General features: G+C 34.0%; 1 protein-coding gene across 1 annotated transcript in view; it reads left to right on the top strand.

Moving 5' to 3' along the window:
- LOC136830225 (neuronal acetylcholine receptor subunit alpha-10-like) overlaps nucleotides 1-20,794 on the top strand; it is a 355,326-nt gene that overhangs the window by 269,186 nt on the left and 65,346 nt on the right. Inside the window, exon 2 of the mRNA XM_067089524.1 lies at nucleotides 18,590-18,813. Coding sequence (XP_066945625.1) covers nucleotides 18,590-18,813 — 224 coding nt within the window. The remainder of the gene's footprint in view (nucleotides 1-18,589; nucleotides 18,814-20,794) is intronic.

Genomic DNA, 20,794 nt, shown 5'->3' with positions numbered 1-20,794 from the left:
CCGAGTTTTCTGTACATCGTATAATCAAGGCCACCGAGAATAGAGCTATCTTTCGGCGGTCTCGGTATAATGCCGTATGAGCCGCGGCCCATGAAACTTTAACCACTGCCCGATGGTGGCCTATCCTATACCGTTGCCAGAAGCACGATTATGGCTAACTTTAACCTCAAATAAAATAAAAACTATTGAGGCTAGAGGGCTGCAATTTGCTATGTTTGATGATTGGAGGTTGGATGATCAACATACCAATTTGTAGCCCTCTAGCCTCAGTAGTTTTTAAGATCTGAGGGCGGACAAAAAAGTGCGGACGGACAGACAAAGCCTGCACAGTAGTTTTCTTTTCAGAAAACTAAAAGATGCAAAGGACTGAGTTTTTTTTTTACGGAAATTTTGCAGGTTTTACAATTTGTTATTATTAGTCAGATTCTGAGATTTTTGTATTCAGCTTTCATCCAGTTGTGGTAAAATAACGTTTGAGTGATCTTAATATATATATATGCATTAAGCTACAAACGTCCTTTAATATCCAATCCGCTCTACCAAGAACTCTTTCGTTGGTTCGAGCCCACGGGACGACGAACTTATGATCAACTAAAAAAATTCCCCTTCGGTAACATATATGAAAATATATTATTTCCGAGGTAGAGCGAATTGATATTAAAGGACGTTTGTAGCTTAATGCTTGTATATGAATCACGATGATGTGATAAAAAAATTATTGTATATATATATATATATATATATATATATATATATATATATATATATATATATATATATATATATATATATATATATATATATATATATATATTTTTAATTTCAAACATTTTGTTAGATCCTGTCTGTGTCAAATCATGCTTTTCTCTCACAGAATATTGACAGAATTTTGATGGAAAAGTACTGACGACTGGGTATTTAGGTTTTCCATAAGTGGATTGCGCGATTTTTTAATACAATTTTATAAAATTTCCGTTAAGAATAAAATTTTTTATTTGTAACTTCAGGAAACTTAGTTTTGTCCTTTTAACAAGTTGAAAATATAAAATAAATTTTAAGTGTATGTTTTTCTTCACAAATTACTTACTTAAGTTATTGCATTAATTAGGATACTTTTTATATTTTAGAATAATTTTAGCAGAAGCTCTGAAACAGTGTCAATAATAATTTTGATTTCATTTACAGAAATACATTTTTAGTTTTTGGTTCGAAAATCTATAGAAGTGACTCTCAGTGTATAATGCAAGTTTCGTTAACGGATATTGGAAAGAATATTTAGCCCTTCTCTTTTATTAGGTTTGTTTAGAAATGAGAGCATGGGGGCGCGGGGGCGGAGGGGCGGTTTGGGGGGAGGTTACAGAGCACCAGAAGATGATCACAGAGAATAAGTTGTAAGGGCTTCGAATCTGGACAAGTTTTCTCAACACTCCTTCACAAACACTGCGCCACTCAACTGCACCTTGCATATGTCCCAACGCATCTTGCATGTTAAGGCACATTGACTGATTGATTTTCATTTGTTGCTCGTGGATAAAAGGGAGAATAAATGAGGAAAAGAATATTGGTGAAAAGGAAAGCTTGAATTTTTTATGGCGGTATGTTTGTTATGAAAAGAAAGAAAAGTGAATAATTATAGTTTAGTTACTTTTTGAGTATATTTTCGTTACATGTCGCATGTAACGACAGATTAACCTAATATTTAAATAAGAATAACATTCGAAATTATATCCAAAATGCTCTGTGAGCAATGAGCATCAAAGGAAATCATGTTAATTTGCTTAATTTTTTTACTCATAATAAGAAAACACTCAATCGCATCATAGCACACGTTAGCATAAACACTCGGTAAATATACTATTCACGCACATAGATAAATGCTTTACTCATGGAATTAATGCGGAAAATCGTATGTATTATGGAAATAAAACTTAAAAACACAACGTACCTAACGACAGGAACATTCGCAAACGACTCATCAGTCAGTGCGACAGTCGGGGAAGTAAAATCCGCAAGAGAAAAAAGAAAAAGACGGAGACAGAAATCCGCATTCCAGTTTTGAGAAAACTTGAAAGAGAGAAGAAGCCTTTCTCCGGTAAACGCTGATTCGAAGCCAAGGAAGTTTCGTCGAAGATCGGAAAAGCGAAAAAATATACGAGACAAAAGGAAGCAAGGAGAGCGATAAATCCGGGTGACTAGAAAAGGAAGAGTCGGAAGAAAAGAGGAGTAAAGACCCAGAAGGGGAAATAAAAATGACGGTGATTTGTTGCATACACCGGGATGCGAAATTGCCAAGACACGGCGACTCTTACAAAAAGGCTGCGGCGGCGGAATCGGCCTTTTGGAAACGCTGCTGTCGTCTGTCGATTCGGGAATCTTTTACGTCCGCTCTTTCTTCGCCCGCTTCGAAGATCGCTTTTTTAGGCAAGGAATTGAGTTTGTGTGCATGTATGTATTTACATACACACACACATATATATTATATATATATATATATATATATATATATATATATATATATATATATATATATTTATATATATATATATATATATATATATATATATATATATATATATATATATATATATATATATATATATATATATATATGTATATATATATTAGAATTTATTTTGAAACCCTAAACAACTATCTTTCTTGCTTTTCCCCTTAAAACAATTAAGTTTCGTCCTTCAGACAAAATGTAATGGTATTACTCGTTCTATTTATACCGAAGATCAGGATAGAAGTCCGTGTTTGAAATCCTCCCTTTAAAAATGAAGCTATTAATTTTCAACAAAAGTTCCAAGCATATTCAAAACTGAAAAATGTTAGCTTCAGTGTCACCAACCTCACATTTACCATCAAGGCATCAACCCCTAGAACCATGGATCGTAAGTGTAAGTTTATTAGACTGAAAATTAAGAATGCTGCCTTTAGAGAATCGAGAATCTAGACCATCCTGGTGACTTCATTAGATTGTGAATGAGGACACGCATGGAAAGTATCACGGTAGGGGAATGGTCGTTTAGAACAGCGCGTACCCAGATATGTCCAGAAAAAAAAAAGATGTGGGGACTCTTCAAGGGAAATCTGAATAAGAAAATTGCGCAGGGAAGCTGGTGATGATGTCTTTATTTGAGATGCAGTTGTTCAAGGAAGATGTCTGTCACTTGTTCAGTTATATCCTTACTATCCCCCTGATGCTGAAGGTTAGTTTTAGATGATGATAACGATGGTCATTTATTTACTGCTAACACATTCGATTTTTTTGGTCCCTCAGTATATTTGGTAACCTGTCCACTCCCTGGAGAGATTTAAACTTAGTTCTTATTTTGGCATTTTTAGTTTCCTGATTTCTTCCACTTTTATTTATTTTGCTTGTTTTGATACACCTCTCTCCATTGCATTTAATACTGATGTAAAATGTGTTTTTCATAACAGTTAACTATATAGCAGTTTGCAAAAAAGGAATTAATAGATACGTATAAATTTTTGTGTACTAAGCAAAATTAGAATAAATTGCCTTTCCCAAGATATGCAGTGTAATGGTGTTTGTGCCAGGTATTGCAAATTAAATCGCAAGGGGAAGACGTAAGCATATTAATGGTTCCCTGTCGAGAACTTGCTAGTCGATATGTTAATTTGATTGGTCTTTGTAAAATAAATTTTCATGCTGTAATACTCAATGAAGTGTAATTTTAAAGTTCAAAAGATATAACTCAACGCAGTATGTTTAAAAAAAAAAAAAAAAAAAATAAGACGAATAAAATGTCTTGATAATGATGTATGGGTTTCCCAAAAATATGTCGTTTCTCTTTATTTATATAAGCCATTTTGCTGTGTATTGCCATCATATTTAACAGTATGGTTACAGTACATGTATAAATAAGTAGTTCATTTATGATACGGTTAGATGTCTTCATTTACAGCGTGGGCTTGTCACAAAGGATCGTTTTTAACTTTAATTTTATCTTCATTGATTCACAATCTGGAAGCAATGAACCCCATGTAGTACTAGATATCGTATACGTGTGAAAAATACAGTTTTATTTGAATTTAGCTGTCATTTTGGACGGCACGGATGCATTGGTTAAAAGTATAACGTAAGATCATTTTATGATATAGTAAACCACTTCATTTGGCGTTGTTGAAATGTGCCTGAATTCCTGCAATTGACGGAAATGATTATCCAGCAAAACGAATACTTATTTCTTCCTAAGTTAACAACAGGAAACTTTTTAATTACTGATACTGAATGACATAAACCATCGTAGTTGTTTGTAGAATGTTTTCTTTTGTAGACTCATTAAATTTAAAGCCTGTGTTAATAATAATCGTTATTGTATAGTAATTTTTTGCCTGTGTGAGGTAATAAACTTAGGATGGTGGTCATTGGAGGGTTATGTTATGGTATTTGTAAGCATGGTCACGGATACCGTGTTAGGTTACAGCATCCGTATGTTAGTTAACAAATTAATGTTGTAACATTTCACTTAGGTTTAAGAATTAAGAATCATCAGTTCAAGTTGCTGTTTCCCTAGTTTAGGTTACAAAATCCATATTTCAGGTTATGTTGCATCATGGAACCCGTGCGTTAAGTTACATAAATATAATTTAAACAAAATAATGAGATATACAACACAACGAAGATCCGCCCAAGCGGAGGCAGAGCATCCATCTCCGAATTTTCATTCAACGCGAGATCGCTCTCTTTTACGAAACCCGTTTATGACTCAAGCATCAGCATTGAAGTCCGCTTTTAATGGGACTCTTTGAGTCCGGAGATTATTCTCCTTCTGCTAAATTAGAGGTTCTTCGTTCGTAAACCCAGAATTTTATACAGGACTACGAAATGCATGTCTTCTTTGCGTTTTAGTAGATGCTGTGCTCGGTTAGTTATGAAGCGAGTAGTTCATATTAGGTTTGCTAACAAAACAAGCACTAAATACTCTCTCTTCTATCTTCTGCTTTTCCTAAAATAGAGATTCTTCTATCGCAGGGCTTTTGGAGAACATTCAGTACCCCCTTTTTATGCTGTAAATAAACACAGCTGTTCTTTATTCACTAGATACCAAAGACTCTCCCGTAATAAGAAAATAGGAAGTGCGCACTTCACTATCAATATAAACACTATATGCTCAATTTTCTATATTAACAAGCACTTGATACTCGCTTAATAAATGTTAATTGATCACTTTGTTATCGAATACTAAATGCTACTTCTTCTGAATGAGTGAATACGATAAGTGGCTTCTCACCAAACCAAAAACAAACACGCAAAGAAAATAAACTCAGAATAATCAATTTACTATATAAGTAACAAAAATATTTTTTGTACTCCCCATCCCTTCCTAAAAAGTGGCACAAAGCCCTTTCAAAAGAATGTAAATGCCAAGTATCAGTTGTTAGTTTTGTTTTCTGTATATTGATAATTTGTCTAATTTGTGTAACGTTTTTAAAACATTTTGTCAGTTCGTAAATAAGGGTGAGAAACAAACAGTCAGAGAACATAAGAAAAGAAAATGAGAGAGAGAGAGAGAGAGAGAGAGAGAGAGAGAGAGAGAGAGAGAGAGAGAGAGAGAATCAAAGAAAATTAGCAGACTCCCAAAATTCCTGCCTCCTTTCACCGTGTTTTTATGAGAGAGAGGGAATGGAAAAAAAGTCAAATTTCCATAGTGGAATTTCGCGACATCTTTAAGGCGCTGGAATTTAGTAGGAAGGAGCTCTCGTTTACAGCGGATTATTTTACAGCATAGAAAAGATTTTGGGGAAAAAGGAAGGTTGAAAAGATCAAGTAAAATGAGGGGGACCGGGAAGTAAGACGAGGGGTAGGGGGAATAACGAAGGAGGGGGGAGGCGATGTAAAGAGAGCAGAGGGAACTTGGAATGGGGAAGATGGAAGTATGGTGAAGGGAGGAGGAATAAAATGAGGAAATTGGGAAGTAAAATGAGCACTGGGTAGCTGGTTGAGGAGAGGTGAGGGGAAGTAGATTGGAGGGGGAAGTAAGTTGAGGGATAAGATATAAGATAGTGAGGAAGTAAAATGAGAGAATGGGAGAGTCAATGAGGGGAGGGGAAATATAATGAGGGAAGGGGTAAGTTGTTTTGCTAACTGGAGTACTTAAAGACTGGTTCTTGATCTGTCCCTTTGTTCATACTTGTTTTTTAATTACATTCTTCAATGTCAAAATGTACCGGGAAGACATTAAAACATTAATTGCGGTTTTTTTAAGTATTCATTAAATCTGGAAAATTTTCAGGGTGCTTTGTTTATCATAGTTCTTTATTACAATATGTCCCTGGAAAATATTCATGCGTTTGTATTTTTTACAAAGTCTGTTCCCAAATACCTTAGGAAAACAAGCATCGCTTCGTCTTGTTTACGTACCTCATTTGTGTCGAAGGAAAACACCAATATATGTGTGTACACGTGCGTGGTTTTGGAAGGTTTCTTGTTGCTACAGTAAGTCGAGATTCCTGCGTGTTAATTTGTATTGTGTTTTGTGTCTTGTGTGTGTGTGTGTGTGTGTGTGTGTGTGTGTGTGTTCTGACAGAGAGTCAGTCATACACAAGGCCAGTGCTTCCCAGATTACAGCTTCCACATTTACTGTACATGTGCGTTAGCTAGAATGGTTCTGTGCAAGTTTGGCTGTCGTGGGTAGTGTATGGAAAGTGGAAAATATTATCATTTGCAGATTATAGTCTGGGATGGTAAGAAATAAATACCTAGTAAAATTAGATAAAATTGTGTGTAAAACACTACGCGGAAAATGCCATAGGATTTTATTTTACAAACCAGGCTTTTATATAGCTCAGTTAGCATTCTTATTTATTTTCATACTGTGTCACATTTAAATGCTCAAAAATATATAGTAAAACATATTACCGCTTTAAAATAATAAATTTGTACTACTGCAGTGTTTTAAAACAGTAAGACACTACGAAGTTAATATTGTAATATTTTGCAGTTTTTTACAGCACAATCACTAGCAAGATAATACTTTACATAGATGGATTTACTAGAACGTATTTTTCAGTCTCTAAAGTTAAATAGTGTTAATTAATTAATTTTTTTATTTGCAGCATTCGTTTAATCAATGTATTAAAAATGCATATTTGAATGGTCCATAGTAAAAAAAAAAAAAAAAAAAGTGGGATGTGAGGTTAGTATTTAAGCAAGTAGCTACCCACGTGTACTCTGAAAAAGAGATTATTCTTCATGTGACTCAAAAGAGGACTGAGTTTTTTAAGACGAATAAAAAAAGAGAAAAATTTATATGAGAAGTTAAAGTCCTATCACACACACACACACACACACACACACACACACACACACACACACACACACACAAACAGCTATCGCTTTTCAAATCAGTCCCTTGCTGACAGCCACTATGAATTTTTCGCCGTTTCAAATCTTGTAAGACCTTTCCACTTTAGAAGTATTGTCTTCATAGACTTACGCTGAATTTAATACACCAGTCTTGGAAATGAAGGACATAATAACAAAAGATTGTCGAATTTTTGGCTGTATTTCTGAGGTCAACTCTACCATATTTTTATCATCATCATCATCATCATCAGCAACTCCTCCTCCTCCTCCTCCTCCTCCTCTTCTTCTTCTTCTTCTTCTCTTCTTCTTTCTTCTTCTTCTTCTTCTTCTTCTTCTTGTTACCCAATAGTTATTTTTGAAATGTTAACCTTCCTTTTCTCCGTTGAATCAGTTCCTACTCGCAACAACTTTTTATCTGCGATGAATAAAAATCTTGACGACAATTTCCGAGACGATTTTTCTACCCAGTTCTTTATCTCTTTTCGAAAACATCCTTGATTTTTTTTCTGCGTCCTTAACTAACTTGTTTACAATTTCTTTTTTTTTTTTTTTTTTTTTTTGTAGCTTTGGGGAAGTTTAGTCATTTATTTTTCTGGCTCTTTTTCCCCAGTATGTAAAAGATATATTTTTAGTGTTTCTTGCAAAGTTTGTTGTACTCTTAAGAAAAGACATTTTGCATTGAAATGTTTTTCGTTTTTATTTCCCTGTAGGAAATAAAAAGAAATGAAAACCAAGAAATTTGGGACGAGTATATAGAGTTATGAAATTCGCAATAATAATTCATACAAGCTTAATTGTAATATTTTTGTTGGAAAATAATGATACAACAGTTGGGTAATTTATGTCGAAGTGCTTGCGGGTAGAGAAGGATTATTAGACCACTGGGTGGAAATATAAAAAGAGTAAAGATTCGCGAAAGAAGAAGCCAAACATAATCTGAAACAGAGAAAGAGAGAAAAGGCGATTTTATATTTAAGTATATGTCCTCAAGATAAACAAACTACAAACATAGCAAGAGAAAATACCGGAAACAGTTGAGATTTTAGAATTGATATTGCGGAACAGAAATCCGGGAATATTGAAAGAATGATTTGGATGTTACTATCTTTGAACAGATATCTGATGAAGATGAAGATAGAGATGATGGACCCTGGAGACAAAGAAGAACCTATCGGGGTGTAAAAGATCAGAGAGACTTATCAGATTTGAAAGCAAAGTTAGCAAGGAAGTTGAACAACTGCGGATTTATTCCCTGGTTCTTTTTTCCATGCAATTTTGAACTTTCTCCCTTCAAGTCCGTCATTTTCTTCCCCCGCCCTTTTGCTGTTTTCTTTGAGGCTGGCATAGTTAACATTTGCATTTTAAAAATCATTGATGGTGCAGTTCCGCTTACATTTTTCTTTGGAACCCGGCGGTACGGATAGCAAGAAAGAAGGTTATAGGAATTCACAACAGTTTGCTCGCAAGCGTGCGCGCTCACACACACACACACTTACTTCAGTTGTTTCAACTTGCTCGGGAATCGAACCCAGGGCCTCGCAAGTGAGGCGAATGTGTTTGTGTGTGTGTATATGTATGTATGTATATGTATATATATATATATATATATATATATATATATATATACACACATTTGTGTATACACACATACATTATATATATATGTATGTATGTATGTATGTATGTATGTATATGTGTGTGTGTATGAAATAGATTTCCGTTTTTTTTTTTTTTTTTTTTTTTTTAGGCTTTCCAATCATCTGATGTTAGATTTATTTTCTAGGTTTAGCTAGTTTTAAAAGTGTTGACGCTCAGTCAGGATTGTTATTGCATATTTCATTTCCTTTTCTCTCAGTGATAACGATATGTGTTTTCCTAGCTTTGAGCTGAAGACGATTCATGCTAGAAAAGAAAAAATTTTTCGGGTTCAAACCTTTAACATTTCGAAATGGTTTCAAATTAATTAATAACGGAAGTTTAAAACAAGATTGTAAAGAAGAGGTTTTGCATGGAGGAAACATATCTAACACTGCCTCCAAATTTAATGCAAATATTTCGTACAAAATGTGTCTTCTTATGAATGCACCTCTAGAGAGAGTGAAAAAACAGATTTACGAGACTGATGACGTAAATCATTTGAAAGAATTTAGCTGTTTTCTGATTCTCGTGTCTTTTTATGTTGAATTTGAAATATCATTCCGGTATACCTGCGGTATCCTGCGATATCCCTGGTAAATCCGAGGAACTTCCCTTCTTATCCTGAGACATCCCTCTTAAATCCGAGGACCTTCCGTTCTTACCTCACTGATTTTTGGGACTGGAAGATGAAAGCAAAGGCACAAACCTCAAAGGCTCAATTACGTTACCATGTGACAACCAACGATGAGCCAAATATCCTTCATAAGTACAATTACGTCTCCCGTGACAACCAGTGAGGAAATTCAGGACCCATCAGAGGCTGCTGACCTCTGAGCGGGAGCCTTTGCTAGTTTCCAGCCCGCGATCAAAGGTTTGCAAAGGATTTCATAGGCTTTCATTACACAGCTGATAAAGCAGTCTTGCTTATCTTACTTTACGAGGCTGCTTTGTGAGCAAGAGCCCGTGCTGGCATAAAGCCAGCTTCATAAAAACAACAGCAACAACAAAGTATCTGGCAAATACTGGTTTCTGAGCAAGACGATTCACAGAGCGCAGCCCCGGCTGTAGCTTTTTCAAAACCTGGCTAGTAGTATTAAAAAGTGGCTAACGAACTCTTTCTCCCGTTTGCAAAATGGATAAAGAAACAAAAAGTTCTTTGGTATTTTCCAAATGCCTGACACACTGTGTGATGTGTAGAAAATGTTTGATGAACGCTCGTGATGTCAATAAAACATACGCCAAACACATTTTGGTGTTTTGAAAAATGGACATGGCTCTTTCTGGTATTTGAAAGATGGCTGATGAGTGAGGTGTGATATTTGCAAAATGGCTATTGAACGGTTACGTTATTTACGGAAACCTGATGGATGCTTCGTGGTATTTACAAATGGCTAGTGAATGTTTCGTGGTATTTACAAAATGATTGAGGAATGATTGGTATCAATTAAAAAAATGACTGGCGAAAGATTAGTGGTATTAACAAAATGGTCTGAGAACGATTTGTGGCATTTGCAAGATGGCTGCTGACCATATCGTTTACAAAATGGAAAATACTTTGTGAGACTAACAAAATAGCGCCCTGTGGTATTTACAAAATGTCTGACGAACGCTTAAAATTATTCTCAAAATAGATGACAAAAAGACTGATGGTCGATTTGGGATTTTTACTTGATAGGCAGAGAAATTCTTAACCCAAATGGCTGTCTAATGCTTAATGCAAAATGATTAATGATAACTTTTACTGATGTGAAACCAGAAAACACTAAATGCTTGGTATTCTGTGATGCATCAATAACAATGAAACATGCATTGGGGTAATCCAGAAACTATCTGATAATTCATTATTTTGTCAAATTATTGTTTTTTCCTCGTTATTATTATTATTATTATTATTATTATTATTATTATTATTATTATTATTATTATTATTATTATTAAGGGTACATTCATGAGGAACACGCCTACATTAACGAAGAGGCGAAAATAGCAGGTGAATAACGATACTGGTAGATAAAACATAAAGCTTTACTTATATGAACCTCAGTATAGGTCTGAAAAACTTCGGCTTTAGTTCTTGCCGTTTGAAAGACTTTGTATTGTTACAGAGCTTTGCTTATCATATCACATAAAGTTTGTTCTCTTAATCCGTAAAAAAAGCTGCAAGTTATATTGACAAACTTGTTTTACATTTTTAAATTAATTTAAATTAATTTATATTTTTGTATCAGTTTGGAATTTAATACAGTGAAGCTAAATTTTTGTGCGCATGTTTGTGTGTTTGTGTGTGTATATGTTTATGTGTGTGCGCGCGCGCGCGCTCATCGTCGAACTGACAGAAGTTCTATTTTCCATCATCATCTTCTTGTTCACTCTTCGTGAACTTAAGGAAGTGTCGTTTTTCAAAAACTTTCGAGGTATTTTTTAGTCAGATTAATTTCATCACAGTTTGTCTTCCCTTTTTATCTTTCCCAGATACCACATCGATCAGTAGTAGCTGAAGTCCTCCTCCTCAACTACGGCATTAATATTTCCTGAACGACCTTTGACCTTTCGATGAATCTAATTCCTAGGCTTAACTGACCTCGGGTTAAGAGCGATATTTTACTCCTGAAGGTTTACAAGAATGATTGGTTTTCTGTTTACGGCACTATATATTACTGTTAATATACTGTGTACCTGTCAAAAGGGCTTCAATTTTATACGCACCTCTGAACTTAGATTTTATCCTTGGAAGAAAACGTGAATTAAGCTCACATCCCCTGTGTGTTATGCTCTGAGTTCCTTAAATGTCATTAGGGTACTTCTGTATCGTTTGACCTACTAATTTCTTTATATAGACAGACAAAAAATTGAAACAGAAAGGTCTGTTGATTACTTTTCCACGATATTGCTACGAACATTTAAGATGATTATCAATTTTTATTGTGCAGAAAAATCAAAGGCTTTATTTGTTTTATATATACTTTGCTTCATACTTTGAATTTTTATAAATAAAAACTTCCTTCTTCATATTCCAGTATATCTGAATCTTAACTTATTAAATCTTTCTTGCCTTAAAGGGTATCTCATGGCGTCTTGCGTAGTAAAGCGTTTTTGTCGTGTTTCATATTTAATGTTGGGTTCAGTATTTTGATATTACATTTTATTATTCAAATTATTATTATTATTTATTTACGCAATGCGTATCAATCCTATGTATCCAAACCAAATAACACAAATGTCCCCAGTAAGCTTTCAGGAAAATGAATGTCTGTGTAAACAAGGAAAAATTAGTGAAATTAATTGCCTGTTAACAGTCTCAATAATTACTGATTAGTAAGTTTTACGAAGTCAAAATGTATTTAAGGAATCTAATACCTTACTGAATACATACATACATATATATATATATATATATATATATATATATATATACATACACATACAAAAGTATACATATACATATGCACACCATGCACTTTATATATATATATATATATACATACATATATATATATATATAAATACGCGCGTATATATATATGTGTGTGTGTATATATATATATATATATATACGCACGCGCGTGCACACACACACACGTATATATATATATATATATATATATATATATATATATATATATATATATATATATATATATATATATATATAATTATGTATGATAAGTATATATATATATATATATATATATATATATATATATATATATATATATATATATATATACACACACACACACACACACACCCAGACTTGATTTCAGTAGGAAAAAATTGGTCGGAAGCGAAAACAGCTCGACTCGGCCACAGCATTGCCACAGCGTGAAAAATAAATCAACTTCCGGCACCGACTAAGTAAAAATATCACAAGCACTGCCTTTGCTGTACAGCCGTAAACTCCGCACATACCATTTAGTGCCGTTATGCTAACGAATAGACAGACGAATACACAAGCAGAACGAGAAGAAGAATCTCCATATGGCGGGTAATGAGATTTGCACATTTCATGATCGGAATGGAAAGTAAAGCGGGATAGTCCTAAGCTTTAAACCCTGAATATGTAATGAAGTCTGCGGGGAAGGAATAGAACCAGTTGCTGAATCATGCAGTCTGAGTGTCACTGGTCCACGCCGAGTAATTAAAAAAAAAAAAAAACTGGCCTGGTGGAGATCACGATTCTTATATCACTACCATGAAGTTTCTTAAATATAAAAGGATTGTTTCAGAACGCATTTTATAGATTTTAACACGTTATGATAAACGAATATCCTTTATAGGTGTCGATAGTTTTCATATGAAAAAGATTGTAGTAAATAACAAAATTATAATTTTACTATTAGACATCTTCGCAAAATAGCGAAAAAGTACGGTTGTTATTAACTGTCAAATTGCTTTTTACGTATTTATATATATATATATATATATATATATATATATATATATATATATATATATATATATATATATATATATATATATATATATATATATATATACACATACATAAACACACACACATACATACATACATATATACAGATTTCATTGAATTCTATGGCTTTTTGATTGTTGATCAACTTCTTATTGGTTTGACAATATTTTCTGGATCTTCTACGTTCTTCCAAATTCAGTTGGTGGACAAAAATCGACAGATTATACACTCTGAAGAGGTCACGACGAGTGACGGAGCAGCTGTGGTGTTGTGTTTCTAGTAAATGGAACAGAGTTAATCTTCGTTTTTTTTTTGTCCATCAACTGAATTTGGAAGAACGTAGAAGATTGAGAAAATATTATCAAACCAATAAGTTGATCAACAATCAAAAAGCCATAGAACTCAATGAAATATATATATATATATATATATATATATATATATATATATATATATATAAAAGCAATTTGACAGTTAATAACGACCGTATTTTTTACGTGTTTTGCAATGTTAACAGTAAAATTATAATTTTGTCGCTTCAATCTTTTCATATGAAAACTATCGATGTCTACATAAAATTATAATTTTTTTTTTTTTTTGCGTCAATCTTTTATATGTAAACTATATATATATATATATATATATATATATATATATTTTATATATATATATATATATATATATATATATATATATACAGACTGTCATTCGATGGGCCGGAGTTCAATTCCCGCGGCCGGCTGATGAAGAGTTAGAGGAATTTATTTCTGGTGAGAGAAATTCATTTCTTGCTATAATGTGGTTCGGATTCCACAATAAGCTGTAGGTCCCGTTGCTAAGTAACCAATTGGTTCTTAGCCACGTAAAATAAGTCTAATCCTTCGGGCCAGCCCTAGGAGAGCTGTTAATCAGCTCAGTGGTCTGGTAAAACTAAGGTATACTTAACTTAACACATATATATACATATATATGTATATATATACTGTATACAGTATACTCACGCGACAAATTCTAAGACAGTTCTTGATTTTTATATTCCTCCTCTAGCTTGATAACGAATATACATGCAAATTATATATATATATATATATATATATATATATATATATATATATATATATATATATATATATATATAGAGAGAGATATATATATATAGAGAGAGAGAGAGAGAGAGAGAGAGAGAGAGAGAGAGAGAGAGAGAGAGAGCAGTAAGCAAAAGGACCCCTCGTTTTATCTGGAATCCAGTAGCATTAGCATCTTCCTCAGGTAGGAAGCAGCCCAGGTGTTTCAGGGCCCCAATCCCGCAGCTACAAAAAAGGTTGGAAATATTCATGGTGTCGACCGTTCCAATATACATTGTTGGAACGGGGAGCTTCCGGAGGTCATCTTTAGTTCCGGCTTTCATCTGCTTCTGAAACGAAAATGGGGAAAAATAATCGTCTGTGTACGTGAGGGTATTGTATATTGGAGGCAAGGATGAGTTAGAGAGAAAGAGATATATATAGGGAGAGTAAAGTTACGTAACAACAATCGATTCTCTAGCAGCCTTTTGGGGTCCATTTTTCCCTACCTTCTATTGTTTTATGTCTTCAAGGAATATCTATAAATTTTTTGTACAGAAAAACTGTAGGCACTATTGTAAACACCTCAGGCAAGAGATTAAGTTTTTGTCTCTTGTTGTTTGTGTTTATTTGCCTGTTTGGTTTCTTTCCGTCTGTACTGTTGTAAAATGCTCTGTCATTTTTTTTTACTAACTTTTCCCAAAGGTTGGCGTGGTGGCAGGCAAAATGTTGAGTAGATCCTGGGAAATGATGTAACTTTTGTTGTAAGCAGCAGTGCGCAGAACGATATGTATGAATTTTTACGGGAATTTTACGAAAGGTGTACATTGTGATTGCCGATGAATAACAGATTTTAGAAGATATAGTAGTAATAAATCATTCGGAAGAAGAGACTTTTGTGTGGGGGGTGGGGGAGCGGGGGAAGGGGTTGAGATAGTGATTAAACTTTGTAGGTAAATGATTGGTTTTAGAAGGTATAGTGATAAGAGACAATTTTTGTTTAGGGTTTCGGACGGCAGATGGTGAGGGTGGATTCCTGGCGCAGGTGTTAGGAACAGTGCTTATAACATGAGCTAGTTGCTTCTGTTTACTTCTGCACACCCTGCAGTATCTCCCTCGAGAATGGATAGTTTTGCAAAGCTAAGGATATTTTCATTCGTTGACTTCTGTCGCGTCTGCGTATCACCGTTTGCTTGACTTCAAGTGATTCACTTTTGAGTCGTTTAAATTGATATTGAAAACTTTAAATACCTTGTTCCTCATGTAAGTGCGAAAAGACCCAGTTTTAGTTTTCTGTTGTGCCGACTTTGTCTGTCCGTCCGCCCTCAGATCCTAAAAACTACTGAGGCTAGAGGGCTGCAAATTGGTATGTTGATCACCCACCCTCCAGTTATCAAGGTAGTTGTTAAAGTTAGCCATAATCGTACTTCTGGTACCACTATAGGTACCAACAACACAGGCCACCACCGGACCGTGGCTGAGTTTCATGGGCCGCAGCTAAGAGTTTTATGGGCCGTGGCTGAGGCCACCACCGGACCGTGGCTGAATTTCATGGGCCCCGGCTAAGTTTCGTGGACCGTGGCTGAAAGTTTCTTACAGCGTTATACGCTGTAAAGAAAACTCGATTTCACCGAAGAAACTTCGGTGCATTTTTTACTTGTTTATCGTAGGTTACTGTTCGAGATTCAGAAATCCCTTAAGAGGACTCCGCCCGCAAATGAATCTGATGTCTTCTGCGGCCAAGAAAGTGAGAGCGATCAAATCTTCAAAATTAAAGATGGTTTCTCCTCACAGTCATTGATGAAATTTATATCACAAACCTAAAGGTCTTCCTTAAGAAAGTGAACCCCTAATGACACCAGCATTCCTGCAAGACTTAATGACCCTGTCAATAAACTGTACCCGAATTTTGTACTTCCTGCGGGACCATCTCGCCCTTTTCCTTTCGGAAACTGCCTGCCATTTTGTCACATGTTCCGTTCTTGTACCCAAGCCTGTAGCACGTTTTCCATCGCTTCCGTTGTTAACTGCTTCGTCAATATTGGCAAAGCCATTGTTTCAGCACCATTAATCAATATTGCAGATTTGGGTTTAGGAGGAATCCATGAATATCGGATATATACGTTCGAGGCCATCAAGGGTTAAAATCTTACGGTGGAAATACATGGAAACTTCGTGTACTAGTTGCCAGTAATTCCTTTTTATTTGTAAGAATGATGATAATTATGTTCGTGTTTGCCGTTTATATGCATCTCAGAATTACAGCTGAAGCGGTATCATTAATGGAGAATGAAAATAATAAAAAAAGGCTATTTTCACAAAACGTATGGTAAGGTTATTTAGAAATAAAGAGTAATTGACCATTTAAGAATTTTTAGATCTCATATTAAGATGGTAAGGGAAAAATGCACATTTTTCCGGAAAAGGCTCATTTTTCGTGGTTAGGCAAATGGAAAATTTATACTAACAATAAAGACCTCAGAGCAAGGGTGGATGAATATGCCCTCCCAAGGTCGTTTGTGATGGCAACGCCAGTGGTTTAGTAACCTCTTTCTATATACTGTATACAACACATATTTTATATATATATATATATATATATATATATATATATATATATATATATATATACACATACATATACATATACGTGTGTATGTATATATATATATATATATATATATATATATATATATATATATATATATATATATATATATATATATATATATATATTACTATATGTTTGAGAGTGTATGAGAGAGAGAGAGAGAGAGAGAGAGAGAGAGAGCATACTGTCACCAGAATGAATAAATAATAGGAAGGAAAAGTAAAATCTCCGGTGAATAAAGTTGGTCCTAAAGTGCAAATACCAGAAATTAAATCAAGTAATGTTTTCCAAGTATTTCAAAAACATTTCGGCTCAAGTCAACAGCAGGAACCACAGGGGTATTAAGAATTAAGCTTCCTAGGATTTGATTAAATCTTGCAATTATTTCGGTAGGTCTTCGTAAGCACAGGGAAAATAACACGGTGCAAGGATTCGGTTTAAATAACAGAAATACTATTTCGTTATTTATTGGAGTTAAAACAGATTCTAATAAATTTCTAGAGAAAATAATCAGTAAAAAGCAGTATTGCATCCGCATTTTGCTAATAAATCTCTAGAGAAAATAGTAATGAAAAATTAGTATTGCAACTTCATCTTGAAAATTTATTAAATGGATGAATTTACTTTCTACATTTTTTTATTCACTAGTGAAAATGATAATATTTTCCATTATGTTTTTACAGTTCTAAAATTCTCAAATGACGTAAAAAGTTAATAATAAAAAATATCTCTCAGCTGCGATTTGCCTTTTGACATGAAAATACGAATAAAGATCTATAAAAGCACGGAAGATCTTCAGCGGTAGAGAATTGAATTAGCAGGGAGGTCTCACCCTCCAATTTCTCTTCTACTGCTCCTCGTTACTTCTCTCTATTCCTTGTGCTTCTAGAATCTAGATTAAGAACCTCCACTAAGTCACCCGGGTAACGGGTTCTGTTCTGTCCTGTTGTCGCTGTAGCGATCAATATTGCTCTCGTGGAATAATGTATTTGCCGTTCTGTCATTAACTTCCAAATTAAAACTAATTTTAGAACTACGAAATTGTATGGAAATTATTTCCATACTTTCTTTTTCATATATTTATTAAAGGCACGGTTTTATTATCTGGTCTAACCTTATGACTAATTAATACTAAGTGCAAACACATCAGTTCATATTAGTCTTTGACACCTATCTAACGAATATTTAGAATAATTTTTCGTTTCCTATTTGTTTATTTGTAATTTATATATCTTACTATTCTTTTTTTCACCTGTTGGTTCTGTGTTGTAGAGAAGCTAATAATAATAATAATAATAATAATAATAATAATAATAATAATAATAAATAATAATAATAATAATAATTATAATTTAATAATTTAAAAAATAATAAGTATGATGCTTTAATTTCATTTAAAAAATAATTTAATGTCTTTTGAACCTAATCATTTTTTTATTTTGAATCATGAATTAATTATATACTCTACATATTATTAACTTGTATCTCCTTGTATCCTCCTCCCACAGGTACCGACAGCCACGGCATCGCGTCGGAAGGCTACGGCAGCATGACGGGCGGCTACTCGTCGTCGACCTTCCGCCCTCACGAAATCAAACTGGAGGACAATGACGAGAAGCGCCTCTTGGACTCGTTAATGCGGGGCTACGACAGGGATGTCAGACCGGTACGGAACGCGTCCCACCCCATCGTCATCAAGCTGAGCATAACGCTCACGCAGATCTTCGATATGGTGAGTTCCACACCAGTAATCTCTTTGGAAAGACTATATATATATATAGAGAGATAGATAGATAGATAGATATTGCAGATAGATAGATAGATAGATAGATAGATAATTAAATATGTATACACATAATTATGATATATACAGCATAATTATATATAAGAAAATGACAGAAAATGACAGGCAAGTTCAGTACCAAGTGCTTTCACGTTTATTACCGCACCGTCTGGGCACAGATGAGACACAGATGAAAAGAAGGTTACAAAGTAAACAAAAAGAACAACAATACCAGATGGTCAATTGTCAAAGGGTAATAAACAGAAAGGTAATCCAGGATAATCCGGGATCTAGCAGTGGAGTCACAAACTAAAACAATAGACCAAACTACAAGAAAATTGAATACAAGATGGTTAATTGCCAAGGGGTAATAAACAAAAAGGTAACCCAGGGAAATCCGGGATCACGCGGTCGCAAACTAAAATCATATTATACTTAACCACAAGGGAATCTTACCCACTCAAATTGCAGAAACATGTATAAAACTGAATACTAATTTTGCTTATATTTATCAACAATTTTTTTAATTATGAGGGCATCAAGTTTAAACAAACCAAGACTTAGATTTAGAACACTCATTATTTGACTTGATAAAACAAGATTCAATGATATTCCTTTTAACTGTGTCATTGCACGGGATTAAAGATCGTGCTTCACTCCAGTTAAAAGGATGACCTAAATCTCTCATATATACGAATAATGCATTCGATATTTGGCCAGTTCTCACAGAATATTGGTGTTGTTTGATTCGTTGTGAAAGTGATTTTCCAGTTTGTCCATAATATATTTTATCACACTTTTTGCAAGGAATTTCATAGATGCAGCCAGAAACATCTTTAGAATTTTTTATTACTAAACTCTTAACGTTAAAATGACTGAAAACAACATTTATGTTTAAAAGCTTTAAAATTTTAGGAATTTGTAAAAACCTTTCATCATACGGTAATTTGAGAATATTATGCTTGCTGAATTCAAGTTTGTTATTAGTTAAATAAAATGTTTTCCTGGCTCTTTTCCATGCTTCACCTACAAGGTCCTTAGGTATTTGAGTTTCCAAGCAATATCATAAATAGTTTTGATCTCAGCATCAATGAACTTAAATACCCAAGGACCTTTGTAGATGTAGCATGGCAAAGAGCCAGGAAAACATTTTATTTAACTGATAACAAACTTGAATTCAGCAAGCATAATATTCTCAAATTACCGTATGATGAAAGGCTTTTACAGATTCCTAGAATTTTAAAGCTTTTCAACATAAATTATCCTGGATTATCTCTCTGTTTATTACCCTTTGACAACTGACCATCTGGTATTCTTGTTCTTTTTGTTTACTTTGTAACCTTCTTTTCATCTATCTCATTTGTGACCAGACGGTGAGTTAATAAACGTGAAAGCGCTTGGTACTCAACTTCTGCCTGTCATTTTCCTGCGGGATTCACTTATACACTGAAGCCACGTGCATCTGTGATTTTTTAGCTGTGATTTTTATATATATATATATATATATATATATATATATATATATATATATATATATATATATATATATATATATATATATATATATATTGTAACTGTTTACATATATGCATCCACATGTATTGGCACGCACGCTTATTAAACGTATAGACACACAATTCACATTATTTATTTACTGGGAGAACGTTGGGGTTTAATCAAGCAATGACTTATAGTTAAAAAAAAAAAGAAGTGAAAATACCTGTCTTCTGTATTTGCTTCCGTGCTCAGATAAAGACACAAATGTAGCTCTTCACTGCAGTCTTTCTGTTGGGATGAATCGAGTCGAACAGAAGGGAGCTGTCTCTACCAACGAATCCAGGTAAAAATATCACAGGAAAAAAAGTCACAGGAAAAAAGTCACAGAAAAAAAGCCGCAGGAAAAAGTCACAGGAAGAAAAGTCACTAATCT

The sequence above is a fragment of the Macrobrachium rosenbergii genome, chromosome 46, assembly GCF_040412425.1.
Source record: "Macrobrachium rosenbergii isolate ZJJX-2024 chromosome 46, ASM4041242v1, whole genome shotgun sequence".
Lineage (NCBI taxonomy): Eukaryota > Metazoa > Arthropoda > Malacostraca > Decapoda > Palaemonidae > Macrobrachium > Macrobrachium rosenbergii.
Note: the sequence above shows the minus strand (reverse complement) of the source record. Positions and strands in the feature narration are given on the sequence as shown.